Source organism: Streptopelia decaocto (genome assembly GCF_964273445.1).
Source record: "Streptopelia decaocto genome assembly, chromosome: 11".
NCBI lineage: Eukaryota > Metazoa > Chordata > Aves > Columbiformes > Columbidae > Streptopelia > Streptopelia decaocto.
Genome location: NC_138666.1, coordinates 19,497,872 through 19,516,682, shown reverse-complemented (window position 1 = coordinate 19,516,682; position 18,811 = coordinate 19,497,872). Strand labels below are relative to the sequence as shown.

At 42.3% G+C, this 18,811-nt stretch overlaps 1 protein-coding gene across 1 annotated transcript in view; it reads right to left on the bottom strand.

Annotated features, from left to right (window-relative positions):
- Positions 1-7,588: 7,588 nt before the first annotated feature.
- VAT1L (vesicle amine transport 1 like) overlaps positions 7,589-18,811 on the bottom strand; it is a 53,800-nt gene continuing 42,577 nt past the window's right edge. The window contains exons 8-9 of the mRNA XM_082062827.1: positions 12,123-12,206; positions 7,589-10,621 (exon numbers count right to left, since the gene is read on the bottom strand). Of these exons, the coding sequence (XP_081918953.1) occupies positions 10,523-10,621; positions 12,123-12,206 (183 nt within the window). The 3' untranslated portion in view covers positions 7,589-10,522. The remainder of the gene's footprint in view (positions 10,622-12,122; positions 12,207-18,811) is intronic.

The window sequence follows — 18,811 nt, the reverse complement described above, 5'->3', positions numbered from 1 at the left end:
GGTGCTGAGAGTGGAAAAGAAAAACAATAACCTATATAGTGCAATTTTTTCAGTAACAGCACAATATGTCTATTGAGAAATAACATTCATTCCTGGGATCACTGCCCTCTTGTGAAAGGTCGATAGTATAACACCCCTTCCCATCTCCAGCTCTGCCCTTCAGCCCGTGTTTTGCTGATGCTCAGATGAGTTATATGCTGTCACTGCACCAGATGTCGTTCCAAACACTGTCTCTAATATTTTCCTGATTACAATACAGGAATCTGTGAGGGCTTTTTTGCAGTCTTGGTTAGTTTTCCCTGGTGAATTCTAGTTTGGGCAGAAAGAATCGTGGCGAGGGAGCATGATATCCACTTTTCCTGTTTGCTGCTGTCTTTAAGGACATGAAATCTCAGTGCATGTCATGGGTGGGTATTGTAGGCAGACTAGCACCACCGCCAGTGCAGACTAGCAAAACGTATGTTTACCTGTCTTTTCTGATATGTTATGTAACTTGTTTGCTGATAGCACTAAATCCAGCTTGATATTGTCCAGATAAAACGTCTACAATGCAGACAGACCCTGGCTGAGATATTGGCAATATCTGATGAGTAGCATTAGCCTGTTTCAGAAACTGAGGGATGTTCCAACTTCTGCACTACATGTTTGGGAGGACCCCAGAGTTTTTAAATGGAAAGCTGAAGGAATTGGTAAGAAGGTGGCTGCAGTTATACATGAGTTATACCTGCACTTCAGGGGGATTTCAGAAGCAGGGCTTATGGGTCTGGACATAGCATCCTTTGATTCAGAACAGAAGGAATTCATGTCATAACATAACTAGCTAGAAGTGGCTGGTCATCAAACGGGGGATATAAATCTCCTCTTCATCTTGTTTTCTTCCTGAAAAATGAGGTTCCTCTGGTAGAGTTGGCGGATGCCGTACCCACTTATCTCTGTGTGCTCTCCTTGGGCATGTGTGAACCTCATGTCACACTCCCAGATCAGCCTCCGTGTCCCCTGCGCTTCCCGCCCCGTGCGGTGTCCCCTGCTTGTGCCATGACCCCCCAAGCCAGGTGCAGCCAGAGCCTGAGCTGTGGTTTATAGTGTGGGATTAAGCAGCTGGGGATGTGCAGCTGGCAGCGTCACACCTGACAAACTATGCAATGTCCTGAGAAGGTCTTTAGAGAGGACTTGGAGTCAAAACATGATTTGTAAGCAAGATATTTTTAAACAAGATTTGTAAGTAAAGGGGGAAAAAGACGTCTGTGTGAACTCCTGTACGCACCTGCAAAGGCAGCTGATGCTCACACCCATCCAAAGCCTGAAACCTGGCCTGAGCTTCAGTCCCAGCACAGAATGCTGCCTATTGTGCGTGAATGTCTGTGACGTTTGACATCAGAGAAGGGAGTTCAGACACTGCATTCAGACTTGAAGTTTTTGAAACTGAAATTTGATTCCTTAGTGGTAAATAGAGCAGCAGGAAAAAACAAGCTATTTATTCAAATATTTTCCAATAATACTTTCAAATGGAAGATAATCTGGCATTTGCCAGGTAATTTAGACACTGTGTAAATTTCACAGAATTTTTCATTCTGTCACGTAGAGTCTTACTGCAGTTTATTCTCATTTCCAGCAGATGTCTTAAGTGCCCTAGGAATGATTAGGAGAGTGCTGATTTGATATTGTTTATCCATCAAAGTAAAAGAAAAATGACCAGGCTCTCCTCTGTCTGCTTCATACTCCTAGAAAATCTATTTTGTTGTATGACCTTTACACCAGCGTTACCCAGGGGAGGATCAGGCTCAGTCTGATTGTACGTTTTCTAGATGCTCCATTAATGTAGGAAGAGCAGTTGCAGACAGACACTCACCAGGTCAAACATGTTTGTACAATTGGGGTTTCAAAAGGAATTGGCGATTGTTTGTCCTGGCTTTGTCAATATTGTTTCCTAAAATAATGCTACAGGCTCTGCCTGGATTAAATCAGTTTACATAACAAGGTGACATAATTTCACAAGTTACATGGACATCTGACTGATTAAATTGGCTGATTCCTCTTCTAAAGATCTCTGAATCTCAGGATTGCATGTGTTTGAAACCAGTTCATTGCAGTGGGAGAGTAAACAGGTTAACTTTGCCTAGATTTGGCATTTGCTGCCTATGTCCATTCTTGGTGGCTCTTCCAGCCACAGGACAAATATTTGGAGTTGTCATACCCCTCCCTGCAGGGCCAGGTTCCTGCTGACACAGAGGCCTTCAGCTAACATGGACCTCCCAAGCCTTATGCTTTACCTCGCTCTTTGCACACGCAGCTGCACACAGCTGCACACAGCTGCACACAGCTGCACACAGCTGCACCGCAGTGCTGGCGAGTGCAGGCTCAAGTTGCAGCCATGTGCCGTGGTTCCTCCCCTCCCATGTGCACTGGACAATCAAATAGTGGTGAGAGTTTCTTTTTTATGGCTTTATCAAGCTCAACAGACTTGTACATTACCGGAAGGTTCTCAACCCACAAAATGGGTAAGGGGAAATTCCTTTGAGTTCTGTTCTCGCTAAAAGCAACTGAGTTTTGCCTGTGTAAGGCCTTTGCTCCTCTGATAATTAATGGCAAAACAGTCAGGGACCATCTTTCCATGGAGATGAAAAGTGGTGCCAGGTCACCAAAGCTGGCCATGTAGAAGCGAGCCAGGAATATCAGTGCAGCCCTGGATCCGCAGCCAGTGTGGGCTGCTGAGCTGGCAAGGCTGCTTCCAGACATGGGCTGGCAGGTTGTGCAGGGCCACATGCTGCTACGGAGAACTGACAGCTTGGGTTTCCATCAGTTCGAGGACCTTGGCACTGCACGCTGCTGCTTGATGCAGATGCTCCCTGGGTTGCAAGAAAAGAATGGTCTCTATCAAGGGAGTCGCTCCGCAAGGGATCCAATGTGACCGGGAAACACAATAGCTGTTCCAAAGAAAGGCTAGAAAATTCATCTCTCAATGCAGGACCTTGCTTCACATATCTGAGCTGCTTCAACAACCTGGCGCTCGATGCAGGAGCCTGGCTGGTAGAGCAGAGCCCCGGAGCGTCAGAAGCAGCCCAGCTGCAAATGCGGAGGAGCAGCTGTATTCTCTGCTCAGGGATTTCCCATTTCCTACTTCATTTACTTGCTCCATAAAACCAGTATAAACCAATACTGCATCCTCAAGAAAGATAATTGGGTTTGGCAATGTGTATATTGTATTTTAATATGGAGAATTGAGCAAGGATTAAAAAAAAAAAACACCTTTTTTTTTTTCCTCCACCACCAAAAAAGTTACGACATGGAAATCAATATTACTCCCTGAATTTTTAATACTGCAGCTATGACTAGGTTCGTTTAGAGGACTAATCAGCTTGATGCTGTCCCTATCGAAGCCAGTGGTAAAACTCCTATTTAATTCCAGTTTGAGTTGAATTTACCATCTTAATGGGAATAAGGAAGGAAGCTTGCAGCAATTATCCTTTTATTATCCTGTTTTGCTTGGTGATTAGTAAACAGAACACTCTGTAATAACTTTATACATCACTGACATGTTGAATAAAACACAGATCAAAAATCTCATATGAATCTTATTATGTATGCTTTATTAAATTAACCCACAATGCCAGGGAACGTGCTGGAAGAAAGACAATGTTGAAATGGAACTTATCATGTGAACTGTGAGAATTGGCTAAAGCAAGTGTCAGGCAGCACAGCCAATGGCATCTCATACGTTGAGGTGAGCAGTTGCAGATTGATCGATCAGGTGAGACCTTAAAGAGGATTAATCCTGCCGTGCTGGGTCTGGGAGCGCTGCCTCTCGAGCGACATGCGGCACAGACACACCACTGATGTCAGGGTCCAGCGTCTCTTGCCAGTCAGACTTCATTATGGCACTAAATAGTAGAAAATTATTATAACGGCCATATTCAGTGTTGATTCAGGCTCTGAGCTATTGCATTTGATGAGAAAGCAAGGAAAAATTAGACTATTGTCTCTCAGCTGCATATATTTCTATGGGGCTTTGCTGATGGGGTCTCTGCTGAGGTTATTCACCACAAGGTCCTGTGGGTGTCCGTTGCTTTGGAGCAGGTTTGATTTGAGACACAGCTTTCAGCTGTGGAAGCAAAATTTCCAGCTCAGCTGCTAAGTTTAATCAGGATTCCTTCTGTAAGTGGATAATTAAATGCCAGAGAACCATAAGTCCTTAAACTAAGTGGCAATAATATAGCATTGGACGAGTCACTTAATTTTATTTTTCCTGTCTACAACAGAAATGGTCCAGGAACTCACAATGATACTTTTATGCACCCCATGAGACATTTGGCAAGTTGCAGGAGACTTGGTTTGACTTTTTTTTTTTTTTTTACGGTGGAAAAATATTCCTTAATATAAAATGCAGACACTAGAAGGGGAAAAAAGCACCAGAGAAACAGAAAAATAATCTGCCAAAGCAAACTGACTTAAAGAAAAACACTTCGCTTATCATCTCTCTTCTATGTCAGCAACAGAAGAAATGTTTCTGCTAGAAGCCTCTGGAAAACATCACTGATGTGACATGTCCTCCAGGCCACACGATGCGTGTAGCACCAGGAGATGCCCCGGTCACTGTTCTGCCAACTGCACCCTCCAGCCTTTACAAATATAGTTTGGTTATCAGCTCAGCACCTGGGCAGCCCAAGGGCTAGCCATTTCGGGGAAAGCACAGCAATCCTTATCATCAATAATGCATCTAGCCTATCTGCCATCTCGCTCTGTTCTTGTAGGGCGGCTGAGATGCTGCATCATTTACTGCTGCACTATCCAGCGAAACTCATCTCTCCATGTGGGAAATGTATTTACAAAGATTACCCAGCAGAAGAGCACCGAATGATTTGTACTGGAACCTGCGGCTTATCAGGACAATGATGTTTGGCAGGGATACAGCCGATGTCTGGCAGGAGGCAGCACGTCTCCAGCCTGGCCGATGCAGCGCGGCTCCCCCCTGGGCTGTGGGTAGCGGGGCTGATTGTGGCTGGGTGTGCAGAGCCCTGCGCCCGGCAGGGACTGGGGGGGTGCCCGGGGTGTCAGCCCTGCGGGGCCGCAGCTCTGAGCGCGCCTGCCCCCAGGGTTCCCGACCCCTCAGCCCTCACTGTATGACAGATTTTCCCTCCGGAATTTTTCTCAGTTCTTTGGGGGTAATTGTAGCATCTCAGCAAGAAAAAAAGAAATTTCAAAAGGCTCTTTCAGACGGATCAAAGCTCTCCTAATCTCAGAAAGAGAACAAGCAGGCTCCCACCCCCCAACCCTCTTCCCTCTTTTAGAGCTGGCAGCTGCTGTTGCTGAACTAACAAATGTCAGTGGTGGATCTTAGCCCCTCCATTTAACCCCTGGCTGCTCGCTTTGCAACTCCGTAGGGTGGTTGGGAGGCTCGTGGTGTCTGTACCAAACATTAAACATCAGGATTGTTCAGAAGCTGTAAGATTAAAGAGTGTTCCTTTGTCTTTTTAGGTTATGTTTTAGTTCCGTTTTAAAGCTTTTTACCAACAACTGTGAAAAACATTCCTTTCTAAAGGAATGCCGATCTTGTATTATGATGGCAGGTGTTTCAGTTTTTAAGAGACATGACAATCATGATGCCTGTTCCTGGCTTCTTTTTCTTGCCCAAAATGCCTGTGGAAGAGAAGAAATGTTTCTGTGTGTGAAGGGTTAATCTACCCATATTAAGTCCACTAGGAATTTGTCTGTTGCTCTGTGGGAGATGAAAGTGGACGTGACCTAGAATTCTTCAGGAGGTAAGGTAGTAATTTTCCTAGAGTGCTACCAGCAAACAACTAAACCCCACACCTGTAATAAACCACCCCACACTCTCCCTTTCAAGCTTACAAATAAATCAACAGAAAACATGCTACAACTTCTACCCACTTGTTACTACTGGGCAGAGACATGCATGATTCATTTTCCTTCATGCATTCATCCTCTAACTCTTCATCATTTGCACTGATTTTACAACAGGTCCCAGTTTCAGCACAGCATCCCGGTTGTGAGGTGTCAAACACGGCATTGTTACAATCAGCAAACGTTCAGAAAACCACATCAGAGGTAGCCCAGGTAAACCCAAAACGAAAGGCTTAGGATCAACTGAGTGCAATCAGCATGACAGCTCAGACTAAGGAGACAAAGCTACATTTGCATTTATTTTCTAATTTGTTATCTAAAAGGAGAACATTAGGATGTTTGCCTATATGTTACAAATTACTGGGAAGAAAAGGTGCCTTGATGCAGACAGCAGTTACAGTCTGCTGGCTGGTTTGGCTCCTTTTGCAGTGAAACTAAGCAGAGCTCACACTAAGGGACTTCAGTGCTGCCAGGGGAGGAACCTCCACGGTTTTCTAGGCGCTGGAGGTTTTAAGAGTGTTATGTGCACACACAAAAACCAACCAGGATTGACCGCTAAGCTCACAGAAAATGAGAAGAGAAGCACAAACGGAGGATGAGGTGAGGCCCAGGGATAGGCAGTGTCCTAGATTTGATTTTAGCTGGCCGTATGCACACCAAGGCAGCTGCTGCACCCAGCTTGCCTGGCAGCAGCCTCTGTGTGTCAGATGTATTGGGGTCCAGTACGGGTGGCCCAGTGGGAAAGCTGGTCGAAGGAAGGGCTTTGGCAGTAATCACAGTGTGCGAAAGGCTGTTTGCTTTCAGCCTTAATCTGACTCGGCGATTAGGGATGCACTGATCATTATTTGCATATTAAGACTTGAAGACTGAGGGCAGAAATTTACTCTGCTCCTCTTCACAACCCGCAAGTGTTCATATAAGCTTTTAGATTACAGGGCAGATGCAGTAACTACTGAAGTGAGCTTTTCCAGGGACATTAGAAGCTTTAGAGCATGTCCTGCCTGACTGGAATGAACCAAAGCCAACATTTCCTCTGTGATTAGACATTAAACTGCAGATTAAGCCTTTCTTCCTTTCCTGCTTGGGAGACCTTTAGAGCCATGTACTCAAGCACAGGCTGGAAACGACCTGTAAGGTTTGGTAACCATAACCAGTTCTTTGAATTAAAAAGCGTAAGAATTGCCTTCAGGAGAGGTAATCTAAGACCTCCTATGAATTGAATCACCTCTTTGCAGCCCTGACTTAAAAGCAAGACCCAGGCAGAGTGGGATTTTTAGATTAAATCATGTCTTCCTGCTTTCTGTTCGCTAGTTGGTGGTGGCTGTTTTATTTAAGATAGTTCCCTCAGTGTACGTTTGTTTCTAAAGGAACTGTCTCTCTGAGGATACCCCGTGTGTCAGTCCATCTCCAGCACAACCCCAGTGCCACCATTCTGGAAACTAGTTTCTGTCCATATCAAAACATGCTTCCCTGAACACTTCAGGAATGGTGATTGGAAAATGCTTCTAATTTCTTAGACTGCAACATTCAACATTTGAAATTGTTCATGTTCTGTAAAGCAGCACAATCAGCCATTTTCATAACCTTGATGTACTGTGGAATAATGAAAAATTCTTTGTATACCCCTCAGTGCCCAAAATGGAAAAGACCTAAAATTTTCCTCTTAACCAACTCCAAGTCAGTTCCCCAATGTGACCACAATATTAGAATAAAACGTGTAAGCCAAGGATAATGCTATGCTCAATATTTTATTTATATTTTTATGTAAACATAATTTGCTTTGTAGGCACAATATAACAAAAGCTCTAAAGCAACAAATACAATTAAACAGTGTTTCAGTTCACTTCAATCAGGCTTAAGTTAAAGAGAAGCTTTCACAGTTCCTTTAAGGCAAATTGAGAAATAATTTGTTTCACTTGAAGAAACTATCCAATTGTCTTAAGAGCTGTTTAAACAACACTGTCAGTAGTAAGCACAAACCTTCTTTTCTACTACAGTAAGACTTGGTCAGTAAAAAGTCTCAGCATCGTCATTTTGTGTAGCGTGCCCTCTACTACTTCAGACGCGATACTACTGCTTGTGATATTCTAAAAGGTTCTTAGGGCTTGTGGGCCAAATTCTGCTAGCACAAATCCCGCAAAATTTCCATTCATTTCAGTAGTAACCTTCACATTTGCCATATTAATACCAGTAAAACACAGAGTAAAATTTAGCTTGCTGATGGTAATACTCATCTGTGCTGCACGTAGGTAGATACAGAATTATTCCTTCACATTCACTGCAATTACCTGACATTCTGCTGACCAGAAAATGGCCCTAAAATTGGTATGAATCAGCATGAAGAGTATTTTTGCCTTGCTAACAAAACCAGAAAGAACTAGCCAAAAGTATTTCACTTGATTGTTGACCCTATGGTGTCTGTGGCCATGACCAAGATCACCCACCTTATTTGTCTAGAAGGGGAATTTAACCGTAGAGCCAACCATACTGCGGTTTCTAACAGAAGAACGGATTTGCTATTCTGCTTGCCCTACTAATTTAAGGCCTTGAGAATGCCGCTTTACTGCCAGCTCGAAGGTCACCAGCAATATTGCTCACTTTGGCATCAAATCAAAATTCCTAGTTATGTTAAGGTTTGTTGCAGGACAACAGCATCACACTAACTGCAAAACAAAACTGGGCGTATTTCCTACCAATGTCAGCTTATGAGTTGTGAAAACTTAATGGCCTTTCCTAAAAGCCCAACTGGCAAGCCCAATACATGGAAACCCATCACTGAATGCATATATATATATATATATATATTTTTTTTTTTATCCTGTGGATAAAGTCCCTGTTTGGGCCTGATACAGCACTGGAAGTGTAGGCTTGAAAAGAAAATCGGCTCTAGTCAAGTTCTTCATCAACACCGAGAGAAAACTGAATTTCTGGTTTGGTTAATATTTGAAAAGCTTTTTTGAATCTTTCTCCACAGTTATTCTCATTATTTTTGAATTTGTTTAAGGGAAACTCCTCCAGAATGAACATTCTGCACAACTATCTGGTATTAGAACAGCAACTTCACGAGTACAGTGGAAAGAGATGGACATTGATACTCAGGCAGCAAGATGAAACAGATGGAAAAAACAAGAGAATCTTCTAAAACCACACATAAAAGTCATCCAGACCCACAAGTCCTTTCACATTGGGAAAAAACAGGGAAGCCCTCCCTCTCCACTTTTCTATATTAATTTTTAACGTCTGTCACTACAGGATACACGTAGATTCAGGTGAACAACTACCCATGCCTGGGGAAATACTCTCTTTTGAAAAAAATATATTATTTCAAAGCTCTATGGCATTATACAAGGTCTCTGACATTCCTTCAGCATTTCTACCGTAGGTGATTGCAGTAATTTTAAGAGTTGTTTTAACAGACAGTTGAGGACCTGAGCAGCTGCTGCTTGAATAGGTGAAAGACATGGAAAAAATAGTGACTTTTGTCATGTTTAGATACAGTTTCCACTGGTGGGAGGTAGATAGGACTAGCTGGTCTTTGAATACTTGATCCTGCAAATAACTACAAACATAACTGTACATATGGAGCAGAGCTTTTGACTCACCTGCAGTTATCCCCGTGCAGAATTTCTGATGGGATTAAGGCCTAAATCTCATTTTCAACAGGGTTAACTTCTGTAGTTCAGGTCCAGCTTGGTAGTTAATCAGCACATTAGCGATTTCAGAGCAGTAAACTTCACCAACAGGTTTCTTTCCACATACTGATGAGTGATCCTAACCAATACAATCTAAAAATGAAATTTAAGATTGGTTTGGATTTTGGACACACACGAATCAATGTGTCCTTAGTGGAAAATGTTGATGTGTCAATAACAATGCTCATTGCTACAGGCAAATGAAGTTCTGGGTCAAAAAAGAGCAGCTCGCTGACCTTTCATTTGCCTGTAACATATAGCTCAGATCAACAGGAGAGACAAGATAGGTGGCACTCTGAATGAAATGTTTAATTACTGTTGTGGATGACCAACATGATTATACGATACTAATCAAAGTCTCTCAATGAATGATTTCTTGCACAATTTTAGATTTGGCAATTGCGAATGAGGTATTTTTGAAAACGAAAATAGGATTGCTTATAAAATGATAAAGCATGACTGAGGAAAATGAGAAGTCATCTGTTTTGCAACTTTTATCTGTGGTTCATAAAAGAAAAACTTCTTTAACACTGAAAATCCACAAACTGAAAATCCTCACTCCAGTTACTAGAATGTGCCAGACAGCAAGTGGGGAATTGTCTTCTTACTGTTGTCAACTTGCAAAAAAAGCCCAGCCTCCCCCCCCTTATGCAAAATGTTGGAATTTGCATGAAAGAGATGCCCATCTAAAATTACACAGTAAGTTAATAAGGCTTTTAAACTGGAACAGAAAAATCCATGGGACTCCTACAGGGAAACGGGGTGTTACACAGGAATGTCGTAATACTGCACTGGATGAGGATGGCACTTGAGTTCAAAACAACAATGATCAACGGCTCATAGCTCAGCTGACTGCAGACAAATACAACACACACTGTACTACAGCATTTGTTCACTGATGCACAGAATAGATTTCCCAGTCGTGTTCCCTTCTACTTCATCGATCTTTCTGCTCCCAGCACCTCCGGCTGTTACTGGATGAACGGCATGCGCTCTTTGTTCTCGTTGTCCCCTTCGTGGTCTTCTTCCTCCTCTCCAGCCTCACTTGTCTCTGTGCTGTCATTGGCCATCTGTAGGGTGACAGATTAAGGACATCAGAGCGCCTTTCACTTTGCTTTTTCATTCTTATCTCGGTTTGATTCATTTGATAAAGTGGTTTTAAAAATGAAAGAAGACATGGTTGCAACACGAAAATAAAGCATCTGTCTGTGCAAAGATGTGTTGGCACTAGACCACTTCCAGCTGAACTGGTGAGCTGTTCCCGCACGGCTTACAGCGGATTACCTAACAGAAAGCTGCTTTGCAGGACAGTTGCACAAGCGGACTCTGACCTGTGCACTTGTAGCAAACCGATATTAAGGCTCTCAGATAGGAAATATGATTGTGTAAAAAGTTCACAGAATGTGTGAGACCTCTGGTTTACAACTCCCTCTGTATCTGCTCTTCCAGAAATGAATAACACTCTCCGTAATGCCGGCTAATGGGTGGGATCTGGTCACACGTGAGGTGTAGTATCATCAAAACCCAGGGAGCAACTGTTCTATATAAAACCCAATGAAACCTCAGAAAGCAGTGGCTATGTAGATGCTGGCAGACTATACCCACGACAGAGTGCAAATCTTGGATCACACGAGTGGGGAGAAACTGCGTTTCCGTATTTTCTTAAATATGTTTGTACAGGTTCTAGGCAGTTGCAGAAATGTGTAGTTCAAGCCAGCATTTAAGGCGTACATCTTGTTTGGGTTGGTTTGTTTTCACATGGGAATATTTATTACAAGCTGTGGAAAGGTGCAAGACTCTCCTGTACTTCACCTTGTCAGTTTGACTTGTCTCTGGAGGCTAAACAAGAGCCTGGGTCACTGGACAGGTGGTAATATTTAACAGCATAGATGAATGTGGCTGAATACATCGGTACTGATCTGAAGTCAGCTTTTCACTGCCTTTTTTACTGCTCTTTCCTACACCATCAGTGAACATTTGATTTCCCGACTTTGATTTCCCGCTGCTCTCTGGGATGTTTCGGTACCACGTGAAGTGCTCCATGTCAGGCGGACCAGAGCCCCACCACAGCTATCCTCCTTCACAACAGTTCTAGAAGGAAGTATTTAGATAATATACTTTATATATCATAACTGAAGAAATTCCTACCCCAACTCTTGTATGGGAATCAGAAAGCACTTCCATGTTTGTATGCTGAAGTAATATTGACTGTCTCTTTTTCTATTCAACCCACTTATTAATACAGGAATTTTGTATTATGTGCAATGTTTGTTTTCCATCACCATGGCAGACATAGATGGGACAGTTTTACTCTCGTCTCGGACTTTCAGACACTTTTTGGAGAGGGAGATGGCTGTTCAGTGTAGAAAACTGACTGCTGGGACTCTAGGAATTACAATCGCATTTCACTTTGGGCTAAAAATATACATTATGATTCTTGGTTGTATTTAGGTGCTATGGATTGAGAAGAAAACAGTGTGAAAAAAGAAATCATAAGGGCTATTTATCCCAAGGTGACCACCATGCTTTAACCAGGGTGACTGTGCACTGTATGCAGAGCTGCTCACTCACCAGGGGAGTGGGGGCTTTCTCCACATCCAGAATGAGTTTTCCTATATTTCCTCGGTCATGGATTCTCTGCATGGCCTCCTTCACCTGAAAGACAGATAACAGAACCCATCGATGACTTCCAGGCACGCACTAAGAGGAGCCTGAATTCCCTCCTTCCAAAACCAGCAACCCATTTAAGGCGTGCTATGTGCAAGGTCATTCAAACAGCTGCTTGAAACAAAACAAAGAGTTAAACATTTTTAGTGAATCTGTAAGGCCTGATTTTTGCATTGTGTTTGCCAAAATGGGATGTGAGTCTTGAAGACAGTTTCTGAACGGTGTAATGCAGAATGTTAATGTGGTATAAAAGTAATGGATGGTGGAGATGCAGAGAGAAATACAGGCTCAGGAGTTAACTGTGACAGGTTGTTCATTAGATTTTCTCTTTGCAGAATATTTCTCAAGAACCCCTACTTTCACTGGAAGCATGACATGGTTTTTTACATGACCTATGCTTTTTTTCAATCAATTCCTTTTGTGTTCCTATAGCGGGAATGTGGTATCCTGGCAGTGGCTGTGATTACTGCAATACTGTGGCTCTCCCTGTATAAGTGAGTCTTTATTTCACTTTTTTTGAATTTTAAATAAGTGGTGTCCTACAGATACCGCCAAGGCGAGACATTGAACAGTTGCCTGCAACTGGCACATGTGAGAAAGGAACAAAACCTCTCCTTACTAGTGCACTGGGGAGGAGCTTATTTTGGTGTATGAAGGTTCAGAACTCGTGAGACTTGGTGCTGATGAACTGACATTGCGCGTGGGTTGTGCTGAACACTCCATGAAATGGTTTCACTATCAAATCGTTGGAAGATGTCAAAGGTTTCATGGTGGGAAACTTCAGGAGCTGAAAATGTACACATAAAGGCTGTTTCATATCCTCATCGCACTTTTTTGCTGGCATAGCAGGATATGTTGAGACAAGAAGGAGTTTTATGTTAGTAGGATCCACCATCTGTGACATAGTTTTATTGAATATTTTAAGAAGTTTGAAACAATATGCTAACTTGGGAATAGGCGAGTCCCACAGTACATTTTAAAGCCTGAATTGGGGTTCAGGCACCTAAGATCGTTACTGAACGTCTAAAATTCTCATACCTCCTTCTGTACTAAAGATACCAAGTGAATACAGCTTTCAACTTCCAATTAAATTAAATGGATGCTGGGCACAAAATGTCTTTACCATCTGTCAGCCTTATTTTGAAAGCTGGCAGCGGTGAACTCAATATTACAACCTGAATTTTGCCAAGTGGTTCCCTCAATCAGTAAATACCAAACTTAAAAAAACCCCAAACCTCTGAGAACAAAAGAAAAATCGCACTGCAAAACACAATGACTTTCTAGCTTAGGGCATAATTGTAAATTAACCTTGGAAAACACAACCTTATGAATCCCACCGGATAGAAGGTTGACCTCTAAATGTAATCCACAAAATCACAATAACTTTTATGAAGTTACTTTACAGCATTAACAATACTTAGGTATCGTACAAGACCTTGTCTGCACGATGAACAGTATCCCTTTAAGAATACCCAACAAGGACTCTGAAGAAGCGGCAGCTATATTATTTTTACGAAACTTATTAGCCAAATCAAGCTTTTAGGAGTCTATAGCACAGTATCAATAATCAACACAGGTGTGACAGAACTGGAGAAATCAGCACACACACTTGCCTGTCCACTGGAATTTATTACCAGAACATCATGTGGAAAGCAAGGTATGCAACATTTGTTTTAATTTGTGCCATATCATATTTAGCAAGGCAAATGTGAGACAATGTGCTTTCCCTGCATTTTTCATGTGCACCGTATCGAGTTCAAGACTCTGGAGAAAGGTTCAGGAGTTGTTTCCAGGACACTTGCAAGCGGCTTGGAAACGCAAACAACAGACAGAGGCAAGGGGAACAATAAAACTTACAACAGTGAGAGCAGCTATGGGATCCAGATGGAGCTGCTAAAAATATATAAAACTGAAACAAGTTTGAGGAGCTGATACTACATCTGTATGTTTTAGTGTTATTTGCAACTTACCTACCCCCTTAGTCAAATTGTGTGCTAGTGCGATGCCATTCAGTACACTATATCTGAGTTAAGGGACCATGAGCTATTTTATAAATGAGTAATTTTTATGTTTATGGCTGCTAACAGTCCACTTATTCAACAAAGACTGCAACTACTTGTTTCCCAAGGTGCCTGAATATTAAAAGCATTCCCTCTTATAGAAGGCAGAGTATTAGAAACCTTCTTAGCTATGCACGTATGGTTAAGCCTTCAGTTGTTCTGTGCAGAGCATATAAAAGCATTTGCTCTGTCACGTGCTGTGCTCAGTCTGCCTCCCACAGAGCATCGTGAGCAGCTTGTGCCAAGTCCGAGTGTTTGCAACCAACACCGACAGTGAATCACCTGCACTTGGTTACAACCAGACCCAGGCTCAACCGGTAGTAGAGCGCGGCATTTGGAAACCCTGGAATTTATTGGAGGTTCTCTGAAATGGTTCAACTTTGATTTAAAATAAATATCCCTTCCAGCAGCAAGCATCCAAAGCAGTTCCCTCCTCTTACAGAATCACATCCCTAAATTATTTTTCACCAATATTCTATTGGTTTGCAAGGACAAGCTAACTGAACTTCTTCTTGTGTGGTATCATCAGCAAGAGGGCTCTTGGGTTGGAAATAGTGCCCTTTGAACAAAGGACAGAATTTCTGTTGGCTTTTGTTTGCTTTCAGTATCGCTCAGCCCTTAGGTTTGTGTCTAAACTAATGCCGAACCACAGATTTTAGCCTTGAGAGGCCCCAAATGGACACAAGGTGTACCGCAGAGCTCTGCACTGGGATCGGAACTATTTGTACGTGTTAGCAGACAAGAGGAAACTGCTTCTCCTTGCCATGTTATTGATGTCAGGGACGTTGGCAAACCAGTTACTGAACACCAAGCGAGGCCCAGAACGCTGTACGGCTGATCAACTGACAGCCGCTCCCAGGCAGCGCAGGGGAAAACCATCAATAGCAAAGGAGAAATAGAAGGAATTCCACGTTTGCCTTCTCCCTCAAGCACACTTTTGCATTAATTCATATTTTAGTTTGACATACTGTTTTTAAGCACATTTTAGAGCAGAATCACCTTCCCCTATCTGTTCAGTCTCGTGGAAAATGATAACAAACACGGGCAAAGGACCTTTCTAACGCACTTTGAAACAATTTGCATTTGCTTTAGGGAATATGTTTCTGTAATTGGAAAAACAATTTTGAACAAGTATTTCAGCTGTACAAACGGTAATGGATATGTTATCACATATCCTCATTCAAGTGTGTTTCAGCAATGACAGTGAATCTGGAAATGAAGGCTACCTGTGCAGTAATGAAGTCACCAGTAAACCAAAACCCATGGTCTAGAAAGATAAAACCAACGTTACAAATCATGCTTGCGATGCCCTGTGAGAGGTATTGCAAATTCTCAGTTTCCATCCTAACTTTCCAAGTGCTGCAGAATTTCTGAGCCTCCTATGAACTCTTTCTGCTCCCGACTCAAAAGAGACAAGGAATATAAACTGTGTAGAGCTCATTTGGGAACGTACGGAACCTTACACGCAATTTAACAGATTTAACACTTCCTAGAAACTTTTAATCTATTAACATACACCTGCACATTTAAAGACGTGTTCTTCCACCAATGCTACCAAGAGAACTCTTCAGAGAATTCTTGGTACAAACACAGGATAGTAAAAGACAAAAATCACAAAGCTGGCACAGAAGGCCTGTTGAGAAAAAGCATATTGACTTATATTTTCCTGAGGCGATGTTACAGTTGGGATCGCAGAGCTTCTCTTGGATCAGAGCCAGCTCTGTCCATCTGCATTGTGTGTCATACCGAGAAGAGCAACAATTAGTGTCAATAGGGGCAGAAATGCCTCCGCGTCCCCGGTCAGGGACTGTTACAAGAGGTGTCACAACGGCTTGTTCTCTGGAAGCCTGAATTCTGACGGGTGTCCTGCACCCATCCAGCGCCGCTGTAGTGTCACTTTTGGGCTGCTCCTCAAGAGTATCAGGAACTTTGGATATGGTGTCCTCTTTAAAATATCTTACTGTGCTTCAAATAGGCTCATCTTAGCCTCAAATCTTCCCACAATCAAGCCAAGGCACTTATCTTCATCAACAATGGTAATTTTCAGAATACTGTTTAATACCTTAATCTCCTACCAGACTAGATTTTCTGTCTTCAAAAACAAGCTGTAGCGACGAGGCCTCAGAACTTTCATACAGAGAAGTATTGCAAAAAGTTAGTGTTTTAAAAATCCTGCCTACAAACAGAAAAACAAGGACAAGCAAACTGAGCAGGCACACTGGGTTCTCAATTCCAGGGCCACTTACCTGCCTTGTCCTTCCACTTCCAAAGACAATGCACATAATGATATACAGTAAAAAATAGGATTTTGGAAATTCTAGCTATGGATAAGTCTGGAATTCCAGGTGGGTCTGACTGATTTTTAAAACCTGGGCTGAGAAAGCTCAGTACTCGTTTACTCCCAATGGGAACTTTAACAGTAAGTGGCAGTGCCAACAGCTGCTTGCAAACTCAGGAAGGATGTCACAGCGGGGTAAGGACACACAACATGCTGCTCACCCTTCCCTCACTGATGCAAAAAATACAGTCATTGAATATTATAACCCTGTCCAGTTCATACAAGAGCAACATGAAGAAATTAAGAGGAAAATCTCAGCACATCAGGGCAGTGCTTCAGCTGGGCAGGTGTATGTATTTTGAGGTATTTTGTTTGGGTGAGTGTTTATTTCTGAGCTTTGTGATGGGGAAAAGATGCGTCTGGTCTTTGAGGGTTTTTCCAACAGAATCTTTCAAATGGAACAGGCTGCTATAATGATTCATTCGGTGTTGCTGATTCTATCAGATTTGGGGATCTTTTTATCATTTTAGGAAGACTGATTGTGTACCTTGAAATTACTGCTACTTAGGTCTTGGCGCTACCTATAACCAAAATAAGCCAAAAAAGAAAACACAAAAATTAAATCATTTTTAAACTTTCATGTGCAATTTTAACCTACTATCTTTTTGTTAAAAAAGAAGTTATCCCTGCAGCAAATGGAACGGTTTCAACTAGGCTTTCGGTGAGATACTTACATAGTCTCAATTTAAGAAAACAGCTAATTTAGTAGTATCACATAAGCACTGGAGATTGAAGAGAAATCACACGGTATTAGAAATACAAAAGATTTCCTGTTCCTTGTAGCGACGATTGGCTAAATTGATTGAGCAGCTCTAAAAGACGGATTTCCCTATTTCTTTAGCTAATATGGCAGACGTGGTGGGATTTTGTTGTAGCCATTCTGTCATTAATGAGCTGATAGCAATACTAACTTAAAATAAAGTACAAGGGTTTGGTTTCTTACTACCATTTCTAAAACAGTACAGTGTTAGTAACCACAGAGTAGTAATAATAGAGTGGTAATACTGCAACTAAGAACCCAGCTCTTTTCGGAATCCCATTATCCACAAATGACCTGTGTAAGCTGAGCAAAGTGCTCTGCCAGCACTCCTCACTGATTTGCAACACACTTCTCTGTGAGAAATATATGTCGAAAAGAACAGAGTGAAGCATGGTAATGCCTGGAACCACTCAGAGAGGAAAACGGATCTTCATACTGAAATGAAAAATAGCAGCCACAAAACATATTTTACTTAAATAATTTCTGCACGTTCAGAATCATAGAAAACAAGGAATATTCCAAATGGAGCAAGTAACATGTCATCAGATTTGGATGTTTGCTGTTAGCTTCTGATTACAGTGGCTTTTCACAGCTTTTGATGGGGGTGTGTAAAACCAGCCCGTTTTGAATTGATTGGAAGACTTTTTTTCCCGAAATGCCTCTCGTACACCTGCCTTAGTTTCTTTCCCGTGTTCTCCCTGGTTTTCTTCTTGTTTGTTTTTAGCACGATGTTTTCCTCGGATTAAATCAGTGAAACCGATCTCTTGTCTGGTTTTCCATCTGAAGTCATTCATTTCAGGTCTCTGCTCGCGGCGCTGAGCCCGGCGGTTCCAGTGAGACCGAGTGGGGAGCGCCGTGTCCCACCCAAGCTCCTGAACACAGATGTTCTCCTGAACGTAAGTCTGACCCTTTAGAGACAATATATGCCTGAAACAAACAGTTATGCTTCAAATGTGTCATGCTATGGTCAAGCCGCCACTTTCTTATCCATTTTACTTCAAGCTAATCTCTGGGCTGTCCTGCATTTGACATCAAGAGCCAACAGTAACCTCTGCTGAGGTACTCAGAAATGCCTTCTGACGCTATGTTGTCTCTGGAACTTCGTTGTGTTGTTAGAATATAGCAAAATCAGTCTAGTGCTTTATAAATATAGGAAAAGCTAAATGGAAAATGTATTGCTAATTATCTGCTGCACCATTTCGTGGTGTGAAAGATAAACGCAGCCTGCCTGAGAAATGGATGCTGTTTTGAAGCTTTTGGATATTATTTTAAACATAATGATCCATGTCTGTATTTGGCTCTTATATGGAACCGATCTCAGGAGTAAAATGAGAGAGACCACAAAGCTGGAACACTAAACCACTTGTGATGCCAACGGAACACATTGGGGGCTTCAGGCACACGTTAGTAATGGTTGGTTAGTAGAGAGGAACAA